At 43.2% G+C, this 27,490-nt stretch overlaps 2 protein-coding genes across 2 annotated transcripts in view; both read right to left on the bottom strand.

Moving 5' to 3' along the window:
* Positions 1 to 588, bottom strand: part of LOC120943252 — a 96,177-nt gene extending 95,589 nt beyond the window's left edge. Inside the window, exon 1 of the mRNA XM_040356455.1 lies at positions 472 to 588. The gene's annotated coding sequence lies outside the window, so the exon portion shown is untranslated. The remainder of the gene's footprint in view (positions 1 to 471) is intronic.
* A 14,297-nt stretch (positions 589 to 14,885) lies between these two features.
* Positions 14,886 to 24,258, bottom strand: RPUSD1 (RNA pseudouridine synthase domain containing 1). The gene is made up of 5 exons (XM_040355587.1): positions 23,671 to 24,258; positions 21,072 to 21,195; positions 18,699 to 18,801; positions 18,483 to 18,584; positions 14,886 to 16,052 (listed from the first exon to the last, which is right to left on the bottom strand). Exons 1-5 carry the CDS (start codon positions 23,850 to 23,852, stop codon positions 15,670 to 15,672), a joined length of 894 nt encoding a protein of 297 aa, XP_040211521.1. The 5' UTR covers positions 23,853 to 24,258; the 3' UTR covers positions 14,886 to 15,669.
* Between the last annotated feature and the right edge of the window lie 3,232 nt (positions 24,259 to 27,490).

Genomic DNA, 27,490 nt, shown 5'->3' with positions numbered 1-27,490 from the left:
GTTAAAGCGACGCAGTGCCGGAAGGTGAAATTTCACCTGGGCAGGAGGGGGGTATATGTGCCCAGTTAGCAAGTGGTTAAAGTAAAAAGTTGCAAATATAAAACATAGATAGATAGATAGATAGATAGATAGATAGATAGATAGATAGATAGATAGATAGATAGATAGATAGATAGATAGATAGATAGATAGATAGATAGATAGATAGATAGATAGATAGGATAGATAGGATAGATAGATATTTATTATTTACTTTATTATTTATGTTTAAACTTATGCCTCAAATATTTTCTTTTTTTTAGTTCCCTAAAATCCAAAATTGCAAAAATTAAACTGCATTATAACAAAAAGTATTTTTTTAAACTGTGATAAACCAGCATTAATCTGGATCATCCATCCCATTGCCATGAATGCCTAATGATTGGGTAGGTAGAGGTATTGTAGTTAGTGAGAATAGAAGGTGGTACTTACTTTGGTATTAGTCCTCTTCACCTGTCCTTAGAAGAACTATGATGTAGACAGGTATTTTGTCACCTATAAAAGGAGTACGGATAACTTGGCATAAGGCTTGGACTGCAGTCAAATGGCCCAGCCCAGATAAAGGATGTTCCATACGTCACTGCATTCGTAGCTTGTGCTATTTACCCATCAGGGAACATTCTCTGGCCTTAGGTACCTTTCTTTATGCCTGCCCTGTACCTGTGGAGCAATAGGGCACAACACTTCAGAAAGAGGGGGTCAATTTACTTCAGAAATAACTGAATAAAATATCACTTCTAAATTAAATCACCTCTAAAATTTGGTTTTCAGTTTTGTTTATTATGTACGCACTTTTGCTTTATTCTTGCAGTTCTGTAATTGTATAGTACTACCTTGAATTACGAGCATAATACGTTCCAGAAGAATGCTTGTAATCCAAAGCACTCGTATATCAAATCGAGTTTCCCTTATTTATATCTAATTTTCACTGAAGCGATGCATTCTTGGACTTTTATGTATTGATAACAAACTATTGTTTTATTCTGGCTTTCTAGTTGTAGTACTGACTCACCAGGAAGAAAAATAATTAAATATTCATTAAGTAAGAAATGCAAACACCTTGTGTTTGGCCAACACAGAACAAGGAAAAATTAATCTGTCAAAATAATGATGAATTTTAAAGTTGCTTAAATGCCTTAAAGGTAAAGAGGACTTTGGGCCAGATTCACGTAGAATCGCGGCGGCGCAACATATCGTAGATACGTTACACCGCCGCAAGTTTTCATCGCAAGTGCCTGATTCACCAAGCACTTGCGTGAAAACTTACGCCGGCGGCCTCCGGCGTAAGCAAGTTTTCATCGCAAGTGCCTGATTCACCGAGCACTTGCGTGAAAACTTACGCCGGCGGCCTTACACAGCACATACGTGTGCGGTGTAAAGATAGGGCACCTAAAACGACGACTAACTTTGCGACGGGAAACTAGACGTAGCGAACGCGAAAAACCGCCGCGGATCGCCGTAACTACTAATTTGCATACCCGACGCTGGTTTACGACGCAAACTCCCCCCAGCGGCGGCCGCGGTATTGCATCCTAAGATCCGACAGTGTAAAACAATTACACCTGTCGGATCTAAGGGCTATCTATGCGTAACTGATACTATGAATCAGTCGCATAGATACTCTGAGAGATACGACGGAGTATCTGAGATACTCCGTCGTATCTCCGCTGTGAATCTGGCCCTTTGTTTTTAAGTCTGGTGTTTTTATTAAATATATTGCTCGGGGACACTCCTTGTGTAATAATACATCCATATCACTACTGTAATAAATTTCACCTAGTGCATGAAATTCTTCTCTGGTGAGGCAAATGTAGACTATTGAGAATTATTGCCACCAAAAAATAAACATAAACTATATGGCCAAAAGTTTGTGAACACCTGTCACAGCTATATGAGCTTATTGGAGATTCCATTTCAAAACAATAGGCAGTTATAGAGAGGTACTTTATTGCGAGAGTGTCAAGAAGAAAGCCATTGTTCAAAAAAAGTCATAAGAAGTCCTGTTTGCAGCTTGCGAGAAGCCATGTGGGGGACACAGCAAACATGTGGAAGAAGGTGCTCTGGTCAGATGAGACCAAAATTGAACTTTTTGGACTAAAAGCAAAATGCTATTTGTGGTGGAAACTAACACTGCCCATCACCCTGAACACACCATCCCCACCGTGAAACACGGTGGTGGCAGCATCATGTTGTGGGGATGTTTTTCTTCAGCAGGGACAGGGAAGCTGGTCAGAGTTGATGGGAATATAGATGGAGCCAAATACAGGGCAATCTTAGAAAAAAACCTGTTAAAGTCTGCAAATGACTTGAGACTGGGGTGGAGGTTCACCTTCCAGCAGCCAACAACCGTGAACATACAGCCAGAGCTACAATGGAATGGTTTAGATCAGGGATCTGCAATTAGCGGACCGCCAGCTGTTGCAGAACTACAAGTCCCATTAGGCATAGCAAGACTAGGACAGCCACAAGCATGACACACAGAGGCAGAGGCATGATAGGTTGTAGTTTTGCAACAGCTGGAGGTCCATATTCATGGTTTAGATCAAAGCATATTCATGTGTTAGAATGGCCCAAAGTCCAGACCTAAAACCAATTGAGAATCTGTGGCAAGACTTGAAAATTGCTGTTTACAGACGCTCTCCATCCAATCTGACAGAGCTTGAGATATTTTGCAAAGAAGAATGGACAAACATTTCACCATACCTCCCAACTTTTTGAGATGGGAATGAGGGACACCTATCAGCAAAAGTAAGCAGTCATAGGACACACCCACTGCCACGCCCCCTTAAAAGAGAATTGTACAAAAAACAAGATTGGTTAAACCCACAAGTGTTTTTTTTTTTATCACTACTATTCCTTTATATTGGCTTTTGGAATTTACAAATGCAGCAATTTAGAAATCAGATGAAAAAAGGTTTAGTGCTGGGAAACACTTTTTGATAGATAAAAAGTGCATTTTATATACAACTATATAGATCAGACCAAAATGAGGGACAAATCAGGGACAGCTGGGAGCTGCGATTTCACTCTCTAGATGTCCAAAGCTGGTAGACCCATACCCAAAAAGACTTGCAGCTGTAATTGCAGCAAAAGGTGGTTCTACAAAGTATTGACTAAGGGGAGATGAATACAAATGCCCCCCAGATCACCAAAACTAGTGACCACATTGGAAAGTTTCCCCACTATTACTTTTCTGGGGACGACCCAAATTTTTGGATCTTCTTTTACTGTACTGAATTTCATAAGAATAGTAAAAACATAATGATCCATCTGCCTTCCAATACTAGCCATCATTGTAGTTAATTCACACTAGTTACATTCAGGACAAGTTTTTTCCCCAAGTAAAATACTGGAATATTGATTGTCTGTGTAAAAATATGCCTCGTGTATAAGTAGGGTTTATAATAAGGTAACCAAAAGAAAGGCTAATATAGTCCTTGGTACAATATATGGCCAAACATCTGTGGACACCTGACCATCACACCTATAAGGCTGGATTCACACCTATGCAGTTTTAGTGCTTTTTGCATTCTGCACCATTTAACATTGTTTCCTATGGAACACGTTCTGTACTGCAAATCTGCAAAATACAAAAAGCACTAAAAATGTTTAGTGCTTCTTGGAAATCCCATTCCCAAATCATGTTTTTTATTATGGAGCCACCCCTACACCTTTGTGGATATAACAACCTCCTCACTTCTGGGAAGACTTTACACAAGATTATGGAGTGTGTCTGTGGGAAATTGTGCCCACTGAGCCAAAAGAACATTTGTGACATCAGGTAATGATGTTGAAGGAAAGACCTGGCGTTGGTGTTGAAGGAAAGACCTGCCGTTGGTGTTGAAGGAAAGACCTGCCGTTGGTGTTGAAGGAAAGACCTGCCGTTGGTGTTGAAGGAAAGACCTGCCGTTGGTGTTGAAGGAAAGACCTGCCGTTGGTGTTGAAGGAAAGACCTGCCGTTGGCGTTGAGGGAAAGACCTGCCGTTGGCGTTGAAGGAAAGACCTGCCGTTGGCGTTGAAGGAAAGACCTGCCGTTGGCGTTGAAGGAAAGACCTGCCGTTGGCGTTGAAGGAAAGACCTGCCGTTGGCGTTGAAGGAAAGACCTGCCGTTGGCGTTGAAGGAAAGACCTGCCGTTGGCGTTGAAGGGAAGACCTGGCTTTGGTGTAGAAGGGAAGACCTGGCTTGAAATTTGCATTTCAATCCAATCCCAAAAGGTGATGCTTAGTCAAAGTCAGGATTCGGAATCTTGTGCACAGGAACATGGTCATTCTGGTACAGAAAAGGGCCTTTTCCAGTCTGTTCCCAGGTTAAAACGGCACAAAAATGTCATTGCGTGCTCTTATGCCCCGTACACACGATCGAAAATTCCGACAGCAAAAGTCAGATGTGAGCTTTTGAACAGAAATTCCGACCGTGTGTAGGCTCCATCTGACTTTTTCTGTCGGAATTTCCACCAAAAAAAGATTGAGAGCCGATTCTCAAATTTTCCATCGGAAAATCCGATCGTGTGTACTCTGCACTGGAAACACCTAAACACAATCATTTGGAGGGGCATCTACAAACCTTTGGAAATATAGTGCATGTCCCTGAACACTACCACATGTACACAATCACATAAAACAAGAAAAAAAAATACATTAATAATTTGATAAGTTTTAATTATTTAATCCTTGTGCATGGTTCTTGTGTAATATAAAGATAAAGCATAAAAAAAATACAACAGTAAAACAGAAGCAGTGTGAAAACATAAAACTGAAGCAAATATTTTAAATACAGTCAAAAAAAGAAATAACAAAAAAAAAAAAACATACATTTATCATAAAAAAAAAAAAAAAAATCTTCAAAATGTTACATTTCAAGCATAATACATGTTACCCGTTATCGTCTAATGGATATATTATAGCCCAACTCCAGCAAAAAAAAAAAACCTTTTTAGTTCCAGACAGTGAGGAAAAAAAACTATGTCAAGTATTTACTGGTCTAAATACACATACAGTAAAACCTTGGTTTGAGAGTAACTTGTTTTGAGAGTGTTTTGCAAGACAAGCAAAATGTTTTAATACATTTTGCCTTGATATACAAGCGATGTCTTGATATAAGAGTAGCATCATGTCACACCTGAGTATAAAAGGTTGGGGGCGACTCGGCAAGGCGATCTCAAGGCGTCTTGAGAGGCAACTTGCAAAATGACTTCAGTATTGAAGTCAATGCAAGTCGCCCCGAATCGCCCCCAAAGTCGTACAGGAACCTTTTTCTAAGTCGGAGCGACTTGCATCGCTCCTATAAGAACGGTTCCATTGACTACTGTGGACCGCGACTTGTCAGGCGGCTGAGTCGCCTGACAGGTCGCCCCAGTGTGAACCGGCTCTAATGAAGGTACAACATTTAGCAACTTATTGCTACACTTAGAGGTGCCTCTCTTCTCTTTTATACCCTGTAAAAAAAATGCTTTGATATACAAGTGCTTTGGATTACAAGCATGTTTCTGGAATGAATTATGCTTGCAAACCAGGGGTTTTACTGTTACTGATAGAAGCTAAGACTTCCGAACACATTGCTTCAATAAAAGAAGCATCTAGATTCAAAGAAGCTCACTTGCTGTGGAAAGACCCCTCGCAAAGCAAGAATCTCCTTAGTGGATACCCATAATGTGACTCAAAGCATACAAACACAAAAGAAGTGCCAAACCAAATGGTAAGAGTCGAAATCATAATATAAATCACATAGAATTGCCAACGTGTTTCACGATCAGGGCTTGAAATTTTTGTGAGGGTTTAAGTGGACTCAATGTAACAGGTATCCAAAGAGATCTGAAATATATCTGGCTTGACTTCTCATGGGAGTGTTATGGAGTCATGCAGTATTGACAATCCCAAGCCTGGATTAAAAGGGAGTTCCAAGGGAGCTGCGGTGGCTCAACGCGATTGGCACTGCGTGTCAGGAATGCTGGTAGATCAGACTGTGTGACTGCACAGAGGAACCAAACAAGGTGAGTAGTGAAATAAAGGTGTTTATTTACAAATGTGTGAACCACCAGTGCACAATAAAACGACAAACAGTATGTACAAATAAAGGGGAATACCGTATTCATAAACGAGCCAAGCCGAGGTCATACACATGGGAGGTCAGTAGATGGGTGAGGATGGGAACACAGCGGATCAGGGAGCGGATGGATGGACAGGCTGCGGGGCAGGAATCCAAGAGGGAACAGGAACCAATGTAAACAGGCAAAGGGAAGAACGGGTCCAGGATAAGCTCAGGATGGGGAACAGAAACAGAGTCCAGATAGCAGGGTCAGATAACAGGCTCAGGTCCAGGAGGTATGACGATACCAGGGCGAGGAGTGATTACACACGCCGGGTATTTATAGAGGCGTGCTGATTGCATTCAGGTCACACCTGAACGCAGGAAGGGCTGTATGCTCCATACTGCCAAGAATGCCCCGCTGGTGGACGCCAGTACTGCAGCCCAAGGATAACATAGCAGTAACACCAGCAGGGGGAACCTTCCCTGACACTGCGCTGACAAGCCATTCACCTCTGCAGCTAGGGGTTCGGATCCCGGTCTCGGCTACATGTGAATTGAGTTTGGTGGTCTCAGCCCGGCTCCCGGTGGGTGTGCTATGCGAGGTAAGCCTGCGCTTAGTACGACCACACCCCTCCCACAAAAACCACCACACTTACACGCACTCGAAATTGGGTTAACATGCACGCACTTTGACCACGCGGTCTCTAAAAAGAGAGGCGAAGGACTGTGGGCTGTGTGGGAGGACCCCCTCACACACCCGCCATTGGAGAAAGGTGGCAGATTGCCTCTGGGGGAGGCCTGCCTACTCCCAACTCCTGCAGTCTGGCTCCTCTCTCGAGTACACGCACAAAAAATACACTTTAAAAAAAAATAAAGGGGAGTTCCAGCCTGACTTTTAATAAAAAGACACTTACCTGCTCCACGGTAACTTTTGGGTGGAACTCCGCTTTAAGGTGGAGATGATTGGACATCAAAAGGGTGTTGGAAGTGTTCTATGTGATCATATTACAAATCATTAAAGCAACTTGGGCTCTCTTAGGTTGGGTGCTGCTTTTGTGTTTTTATTGGTGTCTGCGTCCCTGTTGGGGCAGATATTTTCGAATTTCCTGTCCCTGAGACCACTGTCAATATCTCCCCAACAGGAACACAGACAGAAAGATAAAAACTTGAAAAATGTAGGTCGAAGGTGCTGGATCTGAAATGGTCTCTGTTCCTCATGGTCAAGGTAAGCCCTTACTGAAGAGCACAATGATTCTGGTTACACACACCTACACAACCAGTTGCTGAAAACGCTTTTGGAATAAAAGAGTGAGATTTTTCCCCAAATTGGAACAACCCCCTTGTCAACCCACACATTTCAATTAAAGCGGAAGTAAACCCATCGATCTAAGGCCTCGTACAGACGGACGGACTGTCCGCTGAAAACAGTCCGCCGGACCGTTTTCAGCGGACATGTCCGCCCGGAGATTTCTGTCTGATGGTTGTACACACCATCAGACAGAAATCCACGCGTACACGATACGCTGTGACGTGGCCACGCCGTCGCCGCGACGACGTGTGCGGCCCTGGAAGTTCAATGCTTTCACGCATGCGTCGAATCACATCGACGCATGCGAGGGATGGCGGCCGATCGGACATGTATGGTGAGTCTGTACAGATGACCGAACATGTCCGACAGACAGGCTTCCAGCGGACGTGTTTCATAGCATGCTAAGAAACATTTGTCCGGCGGAAAACGGTCGGCTGGACAAATGTACGCTGAAAACCTGTCCGGTCGGCCGTACACACGACCGGACATGTCTGCTGAAACTGGTTCGCGGACCAGTTTTAGCAGACATGTTCGGTCGTGTGTACGGGGCCTAACAGTTTCAAAAAGCAGTTACATTTCTGGCATGCCGGGATAGCGAACTGTCACATTGATTGTGCTCTCAACCAAACTGTCAAACCATCCAATGGTTGGTGCCATAACTGATCACATGTGCAGCATCATGGAAGTTGAAGGTTAAACATAGGCCAAGATGGCAGCTTCCTTTTCTGAAAATGATAGGTGGGTTTACTTACACTTTAAATCAGCAGTTTAAACTCCGATAAAGAAGGGAGCCATTTAGCCCATCAAAACACAATGGCTTATTGTCTTGATGAAATAAATACTCTTGTACTCCTAAAACTTGGGTGTGGCGCTCCCATTTTCATTACACCTTCCAGCAATAAAAACCCCACTGAGGTTGTAGCCCTTTCATACTGTATTAGAATGTGTTTTTATTGCTGCATGTGTCTGTGTTCCAGGGATCTCCTCTCACTTACCATCTAGGTAACAATTGTCACTGGTAAACAAAGCAAAAGAAGTTCTTCCCAACAGGATCACAGACAGCATTAGACACTTCCTCACTGTATTCAGAATTAAACGGAAAAAAAATGGCTGGATTTTGTATTTTTTATCATTTAGAGCATGGATATGCAATTAGTGGACCTCCAGCTGTTGCAAAACTACAAGTCCCATCATGCCTCTGGGTGTCATGATTGTGGCTGTCAGAGTCTTGCTATGCCTCATTGGACTTGTAGTTCTGCGACAGCTGGGGGTCCGCTAATTGCATATCCCTGATTTAGAGACTGCCTTAGCTCCTTTGAAGAAAAAAGGCCTGGAGCCCAAACAGAAATGTAACAATGAATAAGGCAGCCCATACCTTACCATACAGGCTAGTTGTACAGAAAACGATTCGTAGATCAACTTCTGTACAAACAGCCTGCCAATACATGGATAAAAATGTGTCAGGTCCCTGCTATACCAGATGCATCTATGTATGGCCACATTAAGTCAGGGAAGGTCTCCTCCCTTAGGCCCCTTTCACATTGGACCTGTAGCCGCGGTGTCGGTATATCGCCGCAAAAAATAGCGGCGCTATACCGCCGGGATTGCCGCGCGAATCGGCCGCTAGCGGTGCGGTATTAACCTCCCCGCTAGCGGCCGATAAAGGGTTAATACTGCACGCAATGCGCCTCCATAGAGGCGCATTACGGGCGGTATTGCCGCGGTTTCCCATTGTTTTCAATGGGAAGGAGCGGTGAAGGAGCGGTATACACGCCGCTCCTCTCACCGCTCCAAAGATGCTGCTGACAGGAGATTTTTTTGTCTCCCGCCAGTGCATCGTCTCAGTGTGAAAGCCCTCCAGCTTTCACATTGAGGTAGCTGGGCAGGAGTTTTTCAGGCGGTATAGCAGCGCTATTTTTAGCGCTGTACCGCCTGAAAAACTCCTCAATGTGAAAGGGGCCTTAGATAGTTCCATCTGAAGTGTCAGACAAAGCAAGCATCAGAGCGGGCAGCATCGGCTGTGCTGTTTCTTAACCCATAGTGCTCCAGAAACCACTTGTCATATATAAAATATTTACTTATAAAAGAAAGGATGTAGAAATATTATAAAAAATATTTTATATATATATATATATATATATATATATATATATATATATATAATATATATATATATATAAACCAAATAAATAAAAACATAGAACTAGGAGGTGCACCGAAAGGAACCGAAAATGCAGAATGCACCATGCTGAAAACCGAAAAATTACAGTTTTAAAAATGTCGCCGAACAGTTAAGATTGACACAGCGGGAGACCCTCCCTCGAGTATAAGCCAAGGGGAGCTTTTTCAGCATAAAAAATGGGTTAAAAAAGTCGACTTATACTCGAGTATATACTGTAAATGAATATGAATTTATTGTCATTTATTATCGGCACCTTTAGAAAAGAAAAACTCATGAAAAAAATATATCCCTTTAAATCAGCGGTTCTCAACTCCTGTCCTCAGGACCCACTAACAGGCCAGATTTTAAGTATTACCTTGGGGAGATGCAGACTAGAATACTGCAATCACTGAGCAGCAAATGATATCACCTGTGATGTATTTCAGTTATCTTGCAAACCTGGCCTGTTATGGGTCCTGAGGACAGGAGTTGAGAACCACTGCTTTAAAATTCTATGTATGTCTTCACACTGCTCCGTTGTGCTTCCATTGTGGTTTTAAAAATCCTGCACCAAAAACGCTCCTCCCCATTCAAAATGCAGCAATAATGCACCCATGCTACGTTTTTGATTTACACGACATATGAAAAACACGCCATAATCACAGTAATATGGTGGTAAAATTGTGCCAAAATCACGTGCGTTTTCGGAGCCATTATCTGCAACGTTTTCTCTTATCGCCAAAGTGTCGAAAACAACATTTTCGGACGACATGTTTCAGTGGCTGAAATTTCGGTGCATCTCTTCTCTACCCAGGACCTTTGTAGTTTCCCTCTTTTAGCAATTTATCTTTACTGTTTCAGCAACCGAGTTTCCTATTTTACATTGGACAGCCAATCGGCATCATCGGTGTCCAGTGAGCAGGAAGGTGATCCAGGTCAGTGGTGGTAAACCAGGAAGTAGCGGAGCAATTTAACCAATTAACAATGTGTGTATCACAAGAATGGCTGACCAAAATAACTACGTATCAGGTAAAAACTATAAACATTCATGCATTACAACCATGTAGTTAGCTCTTTACTCCATTTTAAAAGTAGCAAGCAATTCATTAATTTAGGCCCCTTTCACACTGAGGAGTTTATCGGCGTTTTAGTGCTAAAAATAGCGCCTAAATACCGCCTGCAAAACTCCTGCCCTGCAGTCCCTACACTGGAGTCTTGCGCAAGCAGGACCCCTCCAAAATCCTGCTAGCAGCATCTTTGGAGCGGTGAAGGAGCGATGTGTTTACCGCTCCTTCCCATTGAAATCAATAGGAAACTGCAGTAATACCGCCGTCAATGCGTCTCTGCCGCTACTGGGGTTAAAACCGCACCGCTAGTGGCCGAATACTGCCGCAATTCCGTGGGAATTCCGATGGTATAGCGCCTCTAAAAATAGCGCCGATATACCATCAGCGCACCTCCATCACCAGTAAAAAAGGTACACATGGGAGGAGCAGTTCACGAAACATGTACAGACCAAATGCCTCATTCTTTACTAAATTTTTACCATTCACTTGTTATTTCGAAGCATCATAAAAATCTAGTAACTTTTTTTATAAGGGGGGAAATAATAAATCTGTGTTCTGTATAGCAATTATTCCCCTTTTCCCATTGCATCATGGGACAGAATTTGATTGGCTCCACTGGCCAACACAGAGTCTGGCTATCCCACAGACCAGGCTTAGGAGACAGTTTAAAGGAGGTGGATGTTCCAATTCAGTGGGGTAGATTCAGGTATCTCCGCCTAAAGTTACGGCGGCGCAGCGTAGTGTATTTACGCTACGCCTCCGCAACTTACAGGAGCAAGTGCTGTATTCACAAAGCACTTGCTCCGTAAGTCGCGGCGGCGTAGCGTAAAAGGGGCCGGCGTAAGCGCGCGTAATTCAAATGATCCCGTAGGGTTCCCGCGCCGAACGTACTGCGCATGCGCCGTCCCTAAAATTTCCCGACATGCATTGCGGTAAATGACGTCGCCATTGGTTCCAGCACCATTCACAGACGACTTACACAAACAACGTAAAATTTTCAAATCGCGACGCGGGAACGACGTCCATATTTAACATTAGCAGGAGCAACGTTACGACGAAAACGACTTACGCAAACGACGTAAAAAACTACCGCCGGGCGCACGTGCGTTCGTGAATCAGCGCAAGTATGTAATTTGCATACTCTACGCTGACAACTACGGGAGCGCCACCTAGCGGCCAGCGTCAGAATGCACCCTAAGATACGACGGCGTAAGAGACTTATGCCAGTCGTATCTTAGGCTAAAGTCGGCGTATCTAGCTTTCTGAATACAGAAAGTAGATACGCCGGGGCAACTAGATACGCCGGCGTAATTGTTCTCTGAATCTACCCCACTGTTCCCACAAGTTTCGACTCCGGTAACCGCCAACAAAATGGGGCCATGATGAGTCTGAGCAGCATAAAAAGTCATACAATAGGGGGGGGGGGAAGTTGAAAAAGTTCTGCTCTACATCTACACTGTAAATCACTAGCTGGTGAACAGACACAAATGTGAAACAACTTTGTCAAGAAGGCAGACTATTAATAAATATGGCTTTAATTATCTTCCTATGCACACCCAAAGAAGGCAGCCATTTTGTTATGCTGTATCAATAATTATATAAAAAAAAAAAAAGCAGCCCTTCAAATCAGTAGGAAGTGATCTCACCAAAACACAATCTATCAATTTACCAGGAAGTAGTGACATTACTGAGAAAGCTGTAAAATCAGCCAAAGTAGTGACATCATCGAGCAGCCTATGAATTCGCTGGAAACCTATGACATCACTGCAGAGGCAACCTATGAATGCACTGGAAACCAATGACATCACTAGGATGGTAACCGATGAACTCATAAAAATGAGTGAAAAAAACTAAATGGCAGATGATGGACTTTTGAGGCGTATAGAAGTTAAAAAATGTAATATTTATTGAAAAAAAGAGAAACATATAAAATCATTAAAAAGCATATAGATAACAGTTAAAGGGTATTCCTAAGAATGCCTAGAAACGCTAAAAATTAGCATAGCACAGCACCTATGACCTAGGGATACAATAGACATGTGCAGGATGAAAAAATTTGTTTAGTTTCGTTATTTAATTACATTTGTTTAGTTAAGTTCGTTGCATTCATTACATTCGTTTTCGGGATTCATTTTGTATTCGAAAAAAATTCTACCGCATTCCAAATAATTCTAACGTATTCGAAAAAAATTATCAAATTCGAAATAATGCTACCACATTTAAACAAAACTATATATAACCATTTCCTGAAATTCGTATATAGAATGAAATCGAATTTGAATAGAAAAGAAAAACAAGAGAATAGAATAAAATATAATATATATTTATGTTCTATTGTTTTTCTAGTTTATTAACTATTCTATTATTTTCTATTCTATTCTAATCTTTTCTATTCCAATTCGATTTCATTCTATATGAAATTCGAATTTTGGAAAATGGTTATATGTAAAAAAAAAAAAAAAAAAAAAATCGAATGTGGTCGTTTTTTCTAATTCGGTAGATTTTTTTCAAATGCAGTAGATTTTTTCTAATCGAATTACATTTTTCAAATTTGATCGACGTTTTAGGAATTCGGTCAAAATTGTTTTAAATTCTAATATGAAACTGATCTTTTATAATCTTTTCTATTCAAATTCGATTTCATTCAATAAGAAATTCGAATTCCGTATAAAATGAATTCAAATTCGAATAGAAAAGATTAGAAAAGAAAAACAAGAGAATAGAATAAAATATAATATATATTATAATTGATTCTATTCTGTTCTATTGTTTTTCTATTCTTTTATATTTTAGTTTCCATAAATTTTAATTATTTTCCAATCTATTCTAGAATTCAAATTTATAATATTCGAATTTCGGAAGACTGTCATGTTCTATTTTATTACATTCTATTAACTTATATTCTATTATTTTTGATTCTATTGCTTTATTGTTTTATATTCTATTTTATTGCAGTTTTTAGAAAATCGATTTGTATTTTTTCAAATTCGATTCGAATTTGTTTTCAATTCGATTCGAATTTCGTTCGCGTTTTTTCGAATTTGTTTAAATTCGTTAATTTTGTAATTCGGAAATTTGGATGCATACGAATTTCCGAATAATGAAAAATGTGTTTTGAATTCGTAACAAAACAAAATGCACATGTCTATATATAAATAAAAGTGGAGAATTGACGATCAATTCCCACTACTAATATGATCGTCAATTCTCCACTCTTATTTATATATTGTATCCCTAAGTCATAAGTGCTATGCTATGCTAATTTTTAGCGTTTCTAGGCATTCTTAGGAATAGCCTTAACTGTTTTCTATATGCTTTTTAATGATTTTATATGTTTCTCTTTTTTCAATAAATATTCAATTTTTTAACTTACGGTATATACGCCTCCAAAGTCCATCATCTGCCATTTAGTTTTTTTCCAATTTTGAATTATCGGGACGTGGCACTGTGAACTCCTTAAACCTCAGTTCCACAGCCCCACTCTGTGATGATCTGATTCATTATTTCATAAAAATTAGTGACATCATTGCAAAAGCAGCCTGTGAATGCATTTAAAGACAGTGGGGTAGATTCAGGTACCGCTGCGCACTTCTTACGGAGGCGCAGCGTACCGTTTTTACCCTGCGCCTACGCAAATTATCTGCGCTACGCTTCATTCATTAAGCAGTAGCTACGTAATTTGCGCGGGCGCTCCTTAACACTGCCCGGGGTAAGGGCGCGTAATTTAAATGATCCCGTAGGGGGCGTGGATCATTTAAATTAGGTGCGTTCCCGCGCCGAACGTAGTGCGCATCCCCCGTCGGGAAACTTTCCTGACGTGCATTGCGGCAAATGACGTTGCAAGGATGTCATTTGCTTCAAAGTGAACGTAATTGGCGTCCAGCGCCATTCACGATTCACTTACGCAAACGACGTTAAATTTTAAATTTGCGACGCGGAAACGACGGGTATACGTAGCATTGGCTGCCCCTGCTAATAGCAGGAGCAGCCTTACGCGGAACCCGACGAACGGAAACGACGTAAACTGTGTACGCAGGGCTCGCGTAGGGTTGTGAATCGGCGTTAGTATGCAATTTGCATACTATACGCTGACCACTACGGGAACCCCACCTAGCAGCCAGCGTAAGAATGCAGCCTACGATACGATGGCATAAGAGCCTTATGCCAGTCATATCTTAGGCTGCAGTCGGCGTATCGAGCTCTCTGAATCAGGAGCACTCGATACGCCGGCGCAACTAAGCAATTGCGCTGCGTAACTATGGTTACGCAGACGCAATTGCTACCTGAATCTACCCCACTGACATCACTGCAGAGGCAGCCTATGAATTCACTGGAAACCAATGATGTCACTATAAAGGCAGCCTAGGAATTAATTGAAAATAAATTAAATCACTGCAGAGGCAGCCTATGAATCGAATATAATGCAGTGACATAATTGAAGAGTCAGAGGCGCCCTACAAATTTACTGCACACCAGTGACATCACTGAAAAGGCAGCCTAAGGATCCATTGGAGACCAGCAAAGAAGGCAGACTTTGAATTTACTAGAAAGTGGTGACATCACTGCAGAGGCAGCCTGTGACTTCAGTGAAAACCATTGCCATCGCTGAAACTCCATACACCCCACCACTGAAGTGCCTCTGGCACTGTCCATAAAAACATATCCTTCCCCTGTGGTTAGGTGGAGCAAGATTTAAAAATTTACAACATAAAAGCAACCCTAGTCTTAACAACAAATTTAAGACGTTGTTTAAAATAAACGACCCCTGGCATGCGATATTCTCCTATGCTATGCCACCCGGGGCTTGGTAAAAAGCATTAAAATTACCCTAGCAGCAGTAAATGGAGTATTGCTGGTGAGCATCTATGACACCAAAGATGCCATCGAGCGGTGCACTGTGGTCCTACAGCTGTGGCTGAACCAGAGGTGGATAAACTATTGCTAAGATGTTACGGCTTCATTTCCGGAAATTAAAAACGGAAGATGAAGTCTGGTGTGCGCGGCACGGTTTTGTACCTTGTGGCATTGGCTACAATGCAAAAAAACACAACTTGATTACAACAGGTTATTCCCCAGGCCACTCCGCCAGCCACTGTTGGCACACAGCGCTCTCCTCCTCTGTCTCCATTTTTTTCTCCACTGGCTTCGGTGGCTCAGCCTTGCCTTCTGGTTCAGGACTCTCCATAGAGAAGGCCTTGTTGATAAGGTTAGCCATGGCTTCACTCAGGCTCTTCATAGTTTCTGTCGGTGTCCAGTTGGGGTCCATTTCTGGCTGAAAGGGGTCAGGAGCCGTGACTTCGATAAGCTCGTGGTCGGTGGGGATACGTAGGTAGTAGGCATGCAGCATCATCCTATACGGCTCAGTGTCCTTCTTAAAGCTATAGGTAAAGTCTCCCACGATGGGATAGCCCAGGGCACTGCAGTGGACTCTAAGCTGGTGCGTCCGGCCTATGGAGATAATAAAGGCATTATTCGAATGCTCACAAGAGCAGCATAAAAATAGAAGAAGGGGTTGTATCTTCACCAAGTCTCTAATGGTGCGTACACACAATTGGAAATTCCGACAAGAAAAGTCAGATGTGAGCTTTTGGTCGGAAATTCCGACCATGTGTATGCTCCATCGGAAATTTGCTGTCGGAATTTCCGCCAACAAAAGTTCCTATCGGAAAATCCGCTCGTCTGTATGCAATTCCGATGCGCTGAAAACCACGCATGGCCAGAATCAAGCAGAAGAGCCAAACTGCCTATTGAACTTCATTGATCTCGGGTCATCGTACGTCACCGCTTTCCTGGCGGTCGGAATGTCCAACAAGATTTGTGTGACCGTACAAGATTTGTGTGACCGTGTGTATGCAACACAAGTTTGAGCCAGAAAAAATCTTGTCGGACATTCCGACCACATGTGCCGTTGCTTCAGGTTGCCCCATTGTGCACGTGCTGATGACATTGGCACATGCAGGGGAAATCTCCAGAACCATGCAGGTTTAGGAGATATCCAGGGTAGCTACAGGTAAGCCTCAAAGGGGTTGTAAACCCTCGTGTTTTTTTCACCTTAATGCATCCTATACCCCCCGTTTTACTTACCTGAGCCCCTGCGTCGCTTTCCAAACGGCTTGACGGCTCTTCATTGGTTAGATTGATAGCAGTGCAGCCATTGGCTCCCGTTGCTGTCAATCAAACCAATGACACAGTGTGCCGGGGCGGGGCCAAGTCATACACTTGGTGGTTATGGCCGCCGACTGTATCACACGGGAGTGCGCCCGCAAAGTAGGCCTCTAGGAAGAGAGCTTCCCACAGGAGGTTAGTTCTTGCGGAGAGGAGCCGAGAGCCATCGTGGGACCCCAGAAAAGGATGTTCGGGGCCACTCTGTGCAAAACAAACTGCACAGTGGAGGCAAGTATGACATGTTTGTATTAAAAAAAAAAAAACTGATCCTTTACTATCACTTTAACCGCTTCAGCCCCGGACCATTTTGCTGGTCACAGACCAGGCCACTTTTTGCGATTCGGCACTGCGTCGCTTTAACTGACAATTGCGCGGTCATGCGACGTGGCTCCCAAACAAAATGTACGTCCTTTTTTTTCTACAAATATAGCTTTCTTTTGGTGGTATTTGATTACCTAATTTGGTGGTTTTTATTTTTTTCGCATCAAACAAAAATAGAGCGACAATTTTGAAAAAAATTCAATATTTTTTACTTTTTGCTAGAATAAATAAATTTTTTCCTCAGTTTAGGCCGATACGTATTCTTCTACATATTTTTGGTAAAAAAAAAAAAAAAAAAAATCGCAATAACCGTTTATTGGTTTGCGCAAAAAAGTTATAGCATCTACAAAATAGGGGTCGTTTTATGGCACTTTTATTAATATTTTTTTTTTTTCTTTACTAGTAATGGCGGCGATCAGCGATTTTTATTTAGTGTAACTTTTACAGTAACCAGTGCATTTTTCATAGCACTGATCGCTGTAAAAATTACAATGGTCCCAAAAATGTGTCCGATGTGTCCACCATTTTTACAGTAACCAGTGCATTTTTCATAGCACAGATCGCTGTAAAAATGACAATGGTCCCAAAAATGTGTCCGATGTGTCCACTATTTATGGTGGACACATCGGACACATTTTTGGGACCATTGTCATTTTTACAGCGATCAGTGCTATGAAAAATGCACTGGTTACTGTAAAAATTACACTGGCAGTGAAGGGGTTAACCACTAGGTGGCGCTGCAGGGGTTAAGTCAGTACTAGGGAGCGGTTCTTACTGTTAGGGGGCGTGGCTACACGTGACACATCACTGATAACCGTTCCCGATCAAGGGGAACAGCCATCAGTGACAGTGTCACTAGGCAGAATAGGGGAATGCCTTGTTTACAAAGGCATCCCCCTGTTCTGCCTTTGCCAACTGCAATCGCGGGACTCCCAGGAACATTGAGTTCCCGGGACTCGCAAGCACGCTGGGTGGCAAACTTAAAGGGACGTACAGGTACGCCCATTTGCTTGCCCATGCCATTGTGTCGCCGTAAATATGCGTGCGGCGGTCAGTAAGTTGCTAATATAGGCTTACATGTAGCATAAAGTGGTTGTAAAGGGTTTACAACCACTTTAAAAACAGATGACTTATCAGGTGTTTCCATTGAAGTCTATGGGGCCAAAACACCCAGATCTGTCTCAAAAGCATCTTGTGTAGCTTTTGGACTGTTAAGCATTCACCTACAGGTGCCTGGGCACTCAATATGAAATACTTGGGATTTTGGATACTGAGCATTTTAGATCCGTAATGTAACTGGTACATTATAAATGCAGAGTTAAAGTTTTCTCCTCTATGACTAAACTGATCACCCCCCCCCCCCCCCCAAGCACAATTGCTGACCCTGCATACCAGTCAATGGCTGTAACAAAACTTTGGTGACAGGTTCTCCCTTGTATAATCCATGCTGTAGGACGGTCAGATAAGTCTGACAAGTCTTTTCATTCTCACACCCTGCAGAAAGAAAGAAACAAGAGAGTGTGCAGTGCAAATGTTAGTGCATGTTTGAAAAAACAGATAAATGCAAAATACCAAAGAAAAAAAATATGTAAAAATATTAAACCTCACCTTCAGTCCCTTCCACACACATCATGTGTGTGAGCCCCTCTTGTGTGTTCTTACCAATGGCCAGTGTGATGGTCATGCAGCTCTGTGTAACACTGCCCCTGACCTGTGTGGGGAAGTCACAAGTATCGGTACAGAAAGCTTCAACAGGACACAAGTGAATGCGACTATTTTAGGTCCATGAAAATCCCACGACTAAAACCTTGTGCGGAACTTTAGTCATTTTTTTCATCTTTCTATCGATTAAATCTTCTGCCCTTGTTGTTTTAACTTTGGATAGTAAAACATTGTTTTTCTGCCAGTAAAATACCTTATCCACTTGCTTACTGGGCACTTAAAGCGGGAGTTCACCCAAAAAATATAATTTAACAGTAGATTCCTGCTCATTTTGTCAAGGGGAATCGGGTAGTTTTTTTTAAATCAACGCTGTACTTACCGTTGTAGAGAGCGATCTTCTCCACCGCTTCCGGGTATGGTCTTCGGGACTGGGCGTTCCTATTTGATTGACAGTCTTCCGACAGGCTTCCGACGGTCGCATACATCGCGTCACGAGTAGCCGAAAGAAGCCGAACGTAGGTGCGGCTCTATACTGCGCCTGCGCACCGACGTTCGGTTACTTTCGGAAAATCGTGACGCGATGTATGCAACCGTCGGAAGCATGTCAATCAAATAGGAACGCCCAGTCCCGCAGCCCATACCCGGAAGCGGCGGAGAAGATCGCTCTCTAAAACGGTAAGTACGGCTTCGATTGTAAAAAAAACACCCGATTCCCCTTCGCAAAATGATCATCAATCTAATGTTAAAAAAAAAGGTTTTTGGGTGAACCTCCACTTAAAACTGCCCAGATCAATTTTCAGCGCTGATGCACTTTGAATGACAATTGCATGGTCATACAACACTGTACCCATATTATTATTTTTTTTCATTTTTCCCCACAAATATAGCTTTCTTTTGGTGGTATTTCACCTCTGCGATTTTTATTTTTTGTTTATATATATATATACACACATACATACATACATACACACACAATTTTTTTTTGTCTTTCTCATTTATTTATTTTTTTGTTATACAATTTTGCAAACAGGTAATTTTTCTCTTTCGTTCATGTGCGTTGATGAGGCTGCACAGATGGGCACCGATAAGGCGGCACTGGTGGGCACTGAGAGGTGGCACTGAAGGGCATAGATAGGTGGCACTAGTGGGTAGTGAGAAGTGGCACTAATAGGTGACATAGATAGGTGGCACTGACAGCTGGCAGTGATGGGCACTGACGAGTGGCAGTGATCGGCACTGGTAGGTTACACTGATAGGCAGCACTGCTAGGTGCCACTGGTGGGCATTGATAGGTGGCACTCATGGGCATTGATGGGTGGCACTTATTGGCACAGATGTGGCAGAATTGCCTCTTCCTCTTCGGGACCGATGTCCCTTGCACATAAGCCGGTGATTGGCTTTTTTTTTCTCCTCATACTGTTAAAAAAACTATTACCAAGCTTTTGTTTACATCACGTGATCAGCTGTCATTGGCTGACAGCTGATCACGTGGTAAGGGGCCGGGATTGGCCCCTTACTCGGATCTGTAATCACCCGATTCTCAGTGACTCGGGTGATCACAGCTCACGCCCTGCAGGGCGCACGGGGAGCATGCGAAGGGGAGGTCCGTCTATTGACGGCCTCCCGGCAATTGGGGCCCGCGCTGTGGCCGTCATTTGGATGTCTAGTGGTTAAACAGCTTCCTCTTTCTTGTCTAAAAAAAAGCCTAGGCTTATGACATCATACACGGCATTCTCTCTCACTCTCATGATAGTTTGCAAGGAAGGGAGGGGGGGGGTGAGTCATAAGAGGGCCAATGAGAGCTTCAAAGCTGAAGGTGTGTGTCTGTGTAAATCCAGGAAGTGAACAGGCAGCAGCTTCAGCTGCCCACAGTTAAAATGATTGCAGCTAGACTCAGTGAAGGGAGATTTCTGCAGCATATTTGGCAAGTACAGAATCACAGTATACAGTTGTGCCCATAAGTTTACATACCCTGGCAGAATTTTACCATGAGTGAAAGAAAAGTTTTTGTGTTATTTAAATTCTCTGAAAAAATGGCCAAGAAATCATAAATTCTGCCAAGGTATGTAAACTTGGGTGAAGTGCAGAACTCCTTCAGACTGTCTGTGTAAGCCGTCTCCTTGCACCTCGTATGGGCAGGCAGTTAGACACTGGCAGGAAGAAACAATGAAATGCCAAAGCGCTCAGCAGGGCTGTCAATTCCTTTTAGTTCATTAAAAAATTGAATGATACAGCGAGTTTGGGAGAGAATCATGTGTATTTGAACTATGGAATTAGTCTTTGCCTAAAGTTTGTATAGAGGTGAAGTTTTGTACTTGCCAGTGCCAGGTAAGCCTTGGTGACCGTGCGCTCCTTAAAACACTTGTACGCCCGTCCTGCCGCTTCTTTGCTAAGGGCGACGCACAAAGCCCCGCTAGTAGAGAAGTCCAGCTGATGGCAGAACCTGAGAGTTGGAGAGACGATACAAGGATGAAAACCAAACAAGCTGGAAGAGTGCTAACCACAAACACACAACACGCCTACAACACACAACACGCCTACAACACACAACACGCCTACAACACACACTGACTGCAAGTTCATTTACATCTAACCTTGCTTTGATTCCACAGATATTAACCCTTTCACTGCCACGCCAATATTTTTTATTTATTTTTTGTGCAAATTTTAGGCCTGAAAACCCACAAACTATATATATTTTCTAAACGCAAAGACCCTGGTGAAGAAAATAGTGGTAGTCCCGTATCTTTATGTCATAGTATGTTAGCACAATGGTTTATCAAATGCATATCTTACAAGCATACAGTAGAGTTACTTTTAGTGCACGTGAACTTAACCACTTAAGACCTGGACCAAAATGCAGCTAAAGGACCAGGCCCCTTTTTGCAATTCGGCACTGCGTCCCTTTAACCGACAATTGCGCGGTCGTGCGACGTGGCTCCCAAACAAAATTGGCGTCCTTTTTTTTCCCACAAATAGAGCTTTCTTTTGGTGGTATTTGATCACCTCTGCGGTTTTTATTTTTTGCGCTATAAACAAAAATAGAGCGACAATTTTGAAAAAAAATCAATATTTTTTACTTTTTGCTATAATAAATATCCCTCAAAAATATATAAAAAAACTATTTTTTTTTCAGTTTAGGCCGATACGTATTCTTCTACATATTTTTGGTAAAAGAAAATCGCAATAAGTGTTTATCGATTGGTTTGCGCAAAATTTATAGCGTTTACAAAATAGGGGATAGTTTTATTATTTTTTTTTTTTTTTACTACTAATGGCGGCGATCAGCAATTTTTTTGTGACTGCGACATTATGGCGGACACTTCGGACAATTTTGACACATTTTTGGGACCATTGTCATTTTCACAGTAAACAATGCATTTAAAATGCATTGTTTACTGTGAAAATGACAATTGCAGTTTGGGAGTTAACCACTAGGGGGCGCTGATGGGGTTATGTGTGACCTCATGTCTGTTTCTAACTGTAGGGGGGTGTGGCTGTAGGTGTGACGTCATCGATTGTGATTCCCTATATAAGGGAACACACGATCAATGACAGCGCCACAGTGAAGAACGGGGAAGCTGTGTTTATACACAGCTCTCCCCGTTCTTCAGCTCCGGGGACCGATCGCGGGACTCCAGCGGCGATCGGGTCCGCGAGTCCCGCAGCTTGGGACCGGGTCGCGCGCCCGCAACCCACGGCTGGGCATTATACAATTACGTACAGGTACGTGATTGTGCCCAGCCGTGCCATTCTGCCGAAGTATATCAGCGTTAGGCGGTCCTTAAGTGGTTAATATATACTGTATAAGGGTGGTTTAATAACCCATGGCAGGGTTTTTATTTTATTTTTTGCCGTTTGTATCCCATTCTTGAGATTTCCCTTCACTTCCTGTCCCATAGCCCCAACAGGAAGTGAGATTAAATCCCTCCAGGGAATCCCTGGTTTTGCCATAAGAAGTAGTGTCCCCAGTGTACTTTTATCGGCGGCGGAAGAGGGCCCCCCCTCCCGCCACTCTCCTGTGCCCTCCGCTACTTACAAGAGTCATCGGCAGAGGCTGTGCCAATCGGTTTCGCTCTCGTACTTGGTATGGAGACGAGTGAGGGGGAAGATGGCCCATACCCGTCTCCATACCATCACAGGGCGGAAGCAGCGTCAAAACGTCACTTCCGCCCATAGCTTTTTTTTTTATTACATTTTAGTGTAAATATGAGATGAGGGTTTTTTGACCCCAGATCTCATATTTAGGAGCTCCTGTAATGCTTTATTTTCTATTACAAGGGATGTTTACATTGTAAAAATAAAAAGGTAAAATAAATAAGAAAAAAAAATGTTTTAAAGCACCTCTTCCCGCCGAGCTCGCGTGCAGAAGCGAATGCATACGTGAGCAGCACCTGCATATGAAAACGGTGTTCAAACCACACATGTGAGGTATCGCCATGATCAGTAGAGCGAGAGCAATAATTCTAGCCCTAGACCTCCTCTGTAACTAAAAACATGCAACCTGTAGAATTTTTTAAACGTTGCCTATGGAGACTTTTAAGGGTAAAAGTTTGTCGCCATTCTACGAGCAGGCGCAATTTTGAAGCGTGACATGTTGGGTATCAATTTACTCGACGTAACATTATCTTTCACAATATAAAGAAAAAAGTGTATTTTTTTCCCCAAGAAAGTGCACTTGTAAGACCGCTACGCAAATACGGTGTGACAGAAAGTATTGCAACGACCGTCATTTTATTCTCTAGGGTGTTAGAAAAAAAAAAGGATAATGTTTGGGGGTTCTAAGTAAATTTCTAGAAAAAAAAAAACAGTTTTTAACTTGTAAACACCAAATCTCCGAAAGAGGCTCAGTCCTTAATTGGTTAACTGATGCTATTAAGCCCAAAGGCTGTCATTGCCGGCCCTAATAGTCACTCACCTGAACCCATAATAGGTGTCCGGATCAGCCAGCTCGGGGAATCGCTGCTTCAGCTGGCTCTGTACTGTCACTTTCTCGTACCACATTTTGCTGTCTATGCGAATGTCCCAGTGCTTGTTCACCACCAGGAAGTCCGGACTCTGGTACAGAATACAGAGGTTCTCCATGCTGCCCGGCTCCATCACTGATCAAATACTGCCTGAAAGAGACAAAGTCCTCCTGAGTGACACCGATGAAAACTTTCCAGAAGAATCTGCAGCTTCCCCTAATGAAAAAAGGGACAGGTTCTCTTTTGGATCACAGAAGTGCTCATATTTTTACCCTCCTGTGACCAGAGTTGGCTTACTGTGGGTAATAGCATGCTGTCAGCTGATGGTACAGAGCCACTCCAGGCTCTGGAATGATCCCGACCATTTTGTCGAGATTCACCCAGTTGCCTGATTGACATCTAGCTCCGGCTCTCAGTGCACAGCTGTGAGCCAAAGCCAGCTGCTCCCGCTCCCCTCTCCAGCCTGGTGCTCCATTGAGTAGTGAAAGGAGTAGAGCAGAGAGCTGGCGACTGACAGTCTCTGCTCTCCACTCCGAGACAGGGTTCGACAAACCCCGGGCGCCAGGTCGCATTTGCGACTAGAATTAGCGACCTGAGTGAGTGAAAAACGTATATAGCGCAACACATGCGAACTGAATCGCCTCTGGGTGCCACAGCTGGGGTATCCTGTGTCTCCGTGCGCCCCCTCCTTCTGCCGCGCGATCGCATCGGGCCGGTAATTGAGGCAGTAGCCTATGCTTCCTTCTGTGATCTGGCGCCATCTTGTGGTGGCCGTTGGTATGACAAGAAGAAAACCAGCAACGCTAATGGGGCTTCCTGCCTGTTTTAATGCCCGCCCATCTCCTTCCCAAAGTGGAGAAGAGAAGGAAGTGTTTGCAGACGTCATCTGGCACCTTTGGCCTAATGGTGAGTGTGGGGTGGCTGGTTTAAATAGCTTCATATAGCCTTTTTTTTTTTTAATAGCTTTTATTTATTTATTTTAAGTAAAAACTGTTTATTTTTTTCTTAATTAAAATGAATTTATTATTATTAGTCTTCTCCCTGCTTGGCCCCTTTCACACGGGCTGTCTGATCAGGTTCGCCTGCCAGTTTTTCAGGCAGACCTGATCGGACACTTAGACCCCTTTTACACTGAGCCTCCCATAGCGTCGGCGGTAAAACGCTGCTACTTTTACCGCTGACGCTATGGGTGGAATTGTGGCGCATTTCGGCCGCTAGCGGGGTGCTTTTAACCCCCACTAGAGGCCCGAGAAAGGGTTAAAACCGCCTGCAGCAGCGCTTTGGGACCATTGTCATTTTTCACAGCTTAAAGCGGGAGTTCACCCATTTAAAAAAAAAAAAAAAATCTCCCCTTAGCTTCCTGCTCGTTCGGTCTAGGGGAATCGGCTATTTATATTAAAATAGGTGCAGTACTTACCCGTTTTCGAGCTGCATCTTCTTCCGTCGCTTCCGGGTATGGGTCTTCGGGAGCGGGCGTTCCTTCTTGAGTGACAGCCTTCCGAGAGGCTTCCGACGGTCGCATCCATCGCGTCACTCGTAGCCGAAAGAAGCCGAACGTCGGTGCGGCTCTATACTGCGCCTGCGCACCGACGTTCGGCTTCTTTCGGAAAATCGTGACGCGATGGATGCGACCGTCGGAAGCCTCTCGGAAACCTGTCAATCAAGAAGGACCGCCCATTCCCGAAGCCCATACCCGGAAGCGACGGAGAGGATGCGTCTCGTAAACGGGTAAGTACTGCACATATTTTAAAATAAATTGCCGATTCCCCTAGTAATAACGAGCAGGAAGCGAAGGGGGAAAAGTGCCCTCTAAGGGTGAACCCCCGCTTTAAAATGCATTGTTTACTGTGGAAATGACAGTTGCAGTTTGGGAGTTAACCACTAGGGGGCGCTGAAGGGGTTATGTGTCACCTAATGTGTGTTTACAACTGTAGGGGGTGTGGCTGTAGGTGTGACGTCATCGATTGTGGATCCCTATAAAAGAGATCACACGATCGATGACACCACCACAGTGAAGAACGGGGAAGCCCGCGACCCACGGCTGGGCTTAAAGATCAACGTACATATACATTGATGTGCCCAGCCGTGCCATTCCGCCGACGTATATGTGCAGGAGGTGGTTCTTAAGTGGTTAAAAAAGCAGCAATTTAGAAATCACAGATAAAAGATTTAGCTCTGGGAAACACTTTGTGAAAGATAAAAAGTGCATTTTTTATACAACAGACCATTTAGATCAGACCAAAATGAGGGAGAAATGAAGAGGAAAGAGGGACATTGCTCCAAATGAGGGAGAAATGAAGAGGGAAATTGCTCCAAATGAGGGACAGTTGGGAGCTATGCAGTCATTTACTGAGAAGATCATTGTGCTGCTGTTTCTCCTCCCCCAGGAATCTAAGGTCCTTATGCAGCTCACAACAGAGGGTAGGTGATCACTTATAAAAAAAATAAAAAAGTGAATAAATATATTTAGAGTATCTTTATATGTATACACAAATCTTTTGCCTTTGATTTTATACTGTATAGGTTGTTTTACATATACTTTAATTCCTATATCATCAGCTTCATGTAGTAGCCAAAATGTGGTATATTTTCTCATTGAGGAATGTATACTGCATTTTGGCCACTAGATGGAGCTGATGATTAAGGAATTAAAGGATCAAGTTTTTTTTTTTAACCTTCTTGCATATAAAAAAATAAAAATAAAATAAAATAAAAACACCTTCTCTGTGCAGACCCCCCCCCCCCCCCCAATATTCACCTGAGCCCCAGCGACGTCCATGAGTGCTCCAGCTCTCTAGGGACTCTCCCTCCACATTGGCCGAGACAGCAGTTCTCGCTACTGCCAATCACATCCGATGAAAAGAAAGAGGGGGCGGGGCTAAGCCATGGCTCTGTGTGTGAATGAGCACGCAGAGCAGTGGCTCAGGAGCCCCCCCTCCCCAAGCAGAAAAGTGCCAGTGTGGGACCCGTAGGGGTGTAACGGATCGTCATTGATCCGTGATCCGCACGGATCAATGACTTCGGATCGGCACACACGTGATCCGTGGCGTGCCGCGGGACTGCAGAGCAAAGGGGTAAAAAAACACATTGAAATTGTCTCCGCTGTTTGCCACGCTGTGATAGACAGAATGCGTGTCCAATGCGCTGATGTGTTTTGTCTATTACAACGTGGGCTTAAGAGGAGGTGGGGCTGTGTACGAGCAGGAGTGGAGACGTTTAAACATACGGGCGGTGAGTTCAGTTGGTTTCTAGCAGAGAATGTTCTGCTGCCGTCCATCCGTCCATCCGTTCCCCCCACACTTCTCCCTGCTGGCTCTGATAACCCCCCCCCTCCCGTCCGTCCCCCCCCCCCCCTCCAGCTGCCTTCCGTCCATTCGTTCCTCCTCCCCCAGCTGACGAGTCTCCTGTCCTTGCTGCAAATAGCACACAGTGAGATGGGTAAGCTATGCTCTTCCCCATCTCAACTGTGAGGACTGTTTTTGGAGCTGACAGGGTTAACAAAGAGAACCTGTCACCTTCAATTGCTATGACACAGGGAATTGTTTTCTCTTGTGTAATAGCAATAAAGTTAAATGTAAAAAAAAAATAAGAAATAATTCAATTAATAAAAAAATAAGTAATTAAAAAGTAAAGAAGAAGAAAAATATTAAAAATAAGAAAATTATACAAAAATTAAAATAGTAAAAACGACAAGCTACAAAAAAAAAAAAAAAAAGTGATAATGTAATAAAAAAAAAAGAAGAAACAAAATATTTGAACTAACCGTGCCGC

The sequence above is a fragment of the Rana temporaria genome, chromosome 6 (assembly GCF_905171775.1).
Source record: "Rana temporaria chromosome 6, aRanTem1.1, whole genome shotgun sequence".
Classification (NCBI taxonomy): Eukaryota; Metazoa; Chordata; class Amphibia; order Anura; family Ranidae; genus Rana; species Rana temporaria.
The sequence above is the reverse complement of the archived record's forward strand: the minus strand, read 5'-3'. Positions and strand labels throughout refer to the sequence as shown.

What these genes read in the sequence shown, in the direction of transcription:
- RPUSD1 (XM_040355587.1), bottom strand. Translation starts at nt 23,852, where the DNA reads ATGGAGCCGGGCAGCATGGAGAACCTCTGTATTCTGTACCAGAGTCCG. An exon ending in GACACCTATTATGGGTTCAG is followed by an intron (nt 21,196 to 23,670) that starts GTGAGTGACTAT and finishes TCCAACTCTCAG; the next exon opens with GTTCTGCCATCAGCTGGACT. An exon ending in GTGTGTGGAAGGGACTGAAG is followed by an intron (nt 18,585 to 18,698) that starts GTGAGGTTTAAT and finishes TTCTTTCTGCAG; the next exon opens with GGTGTGAGAATGAAAAGACT.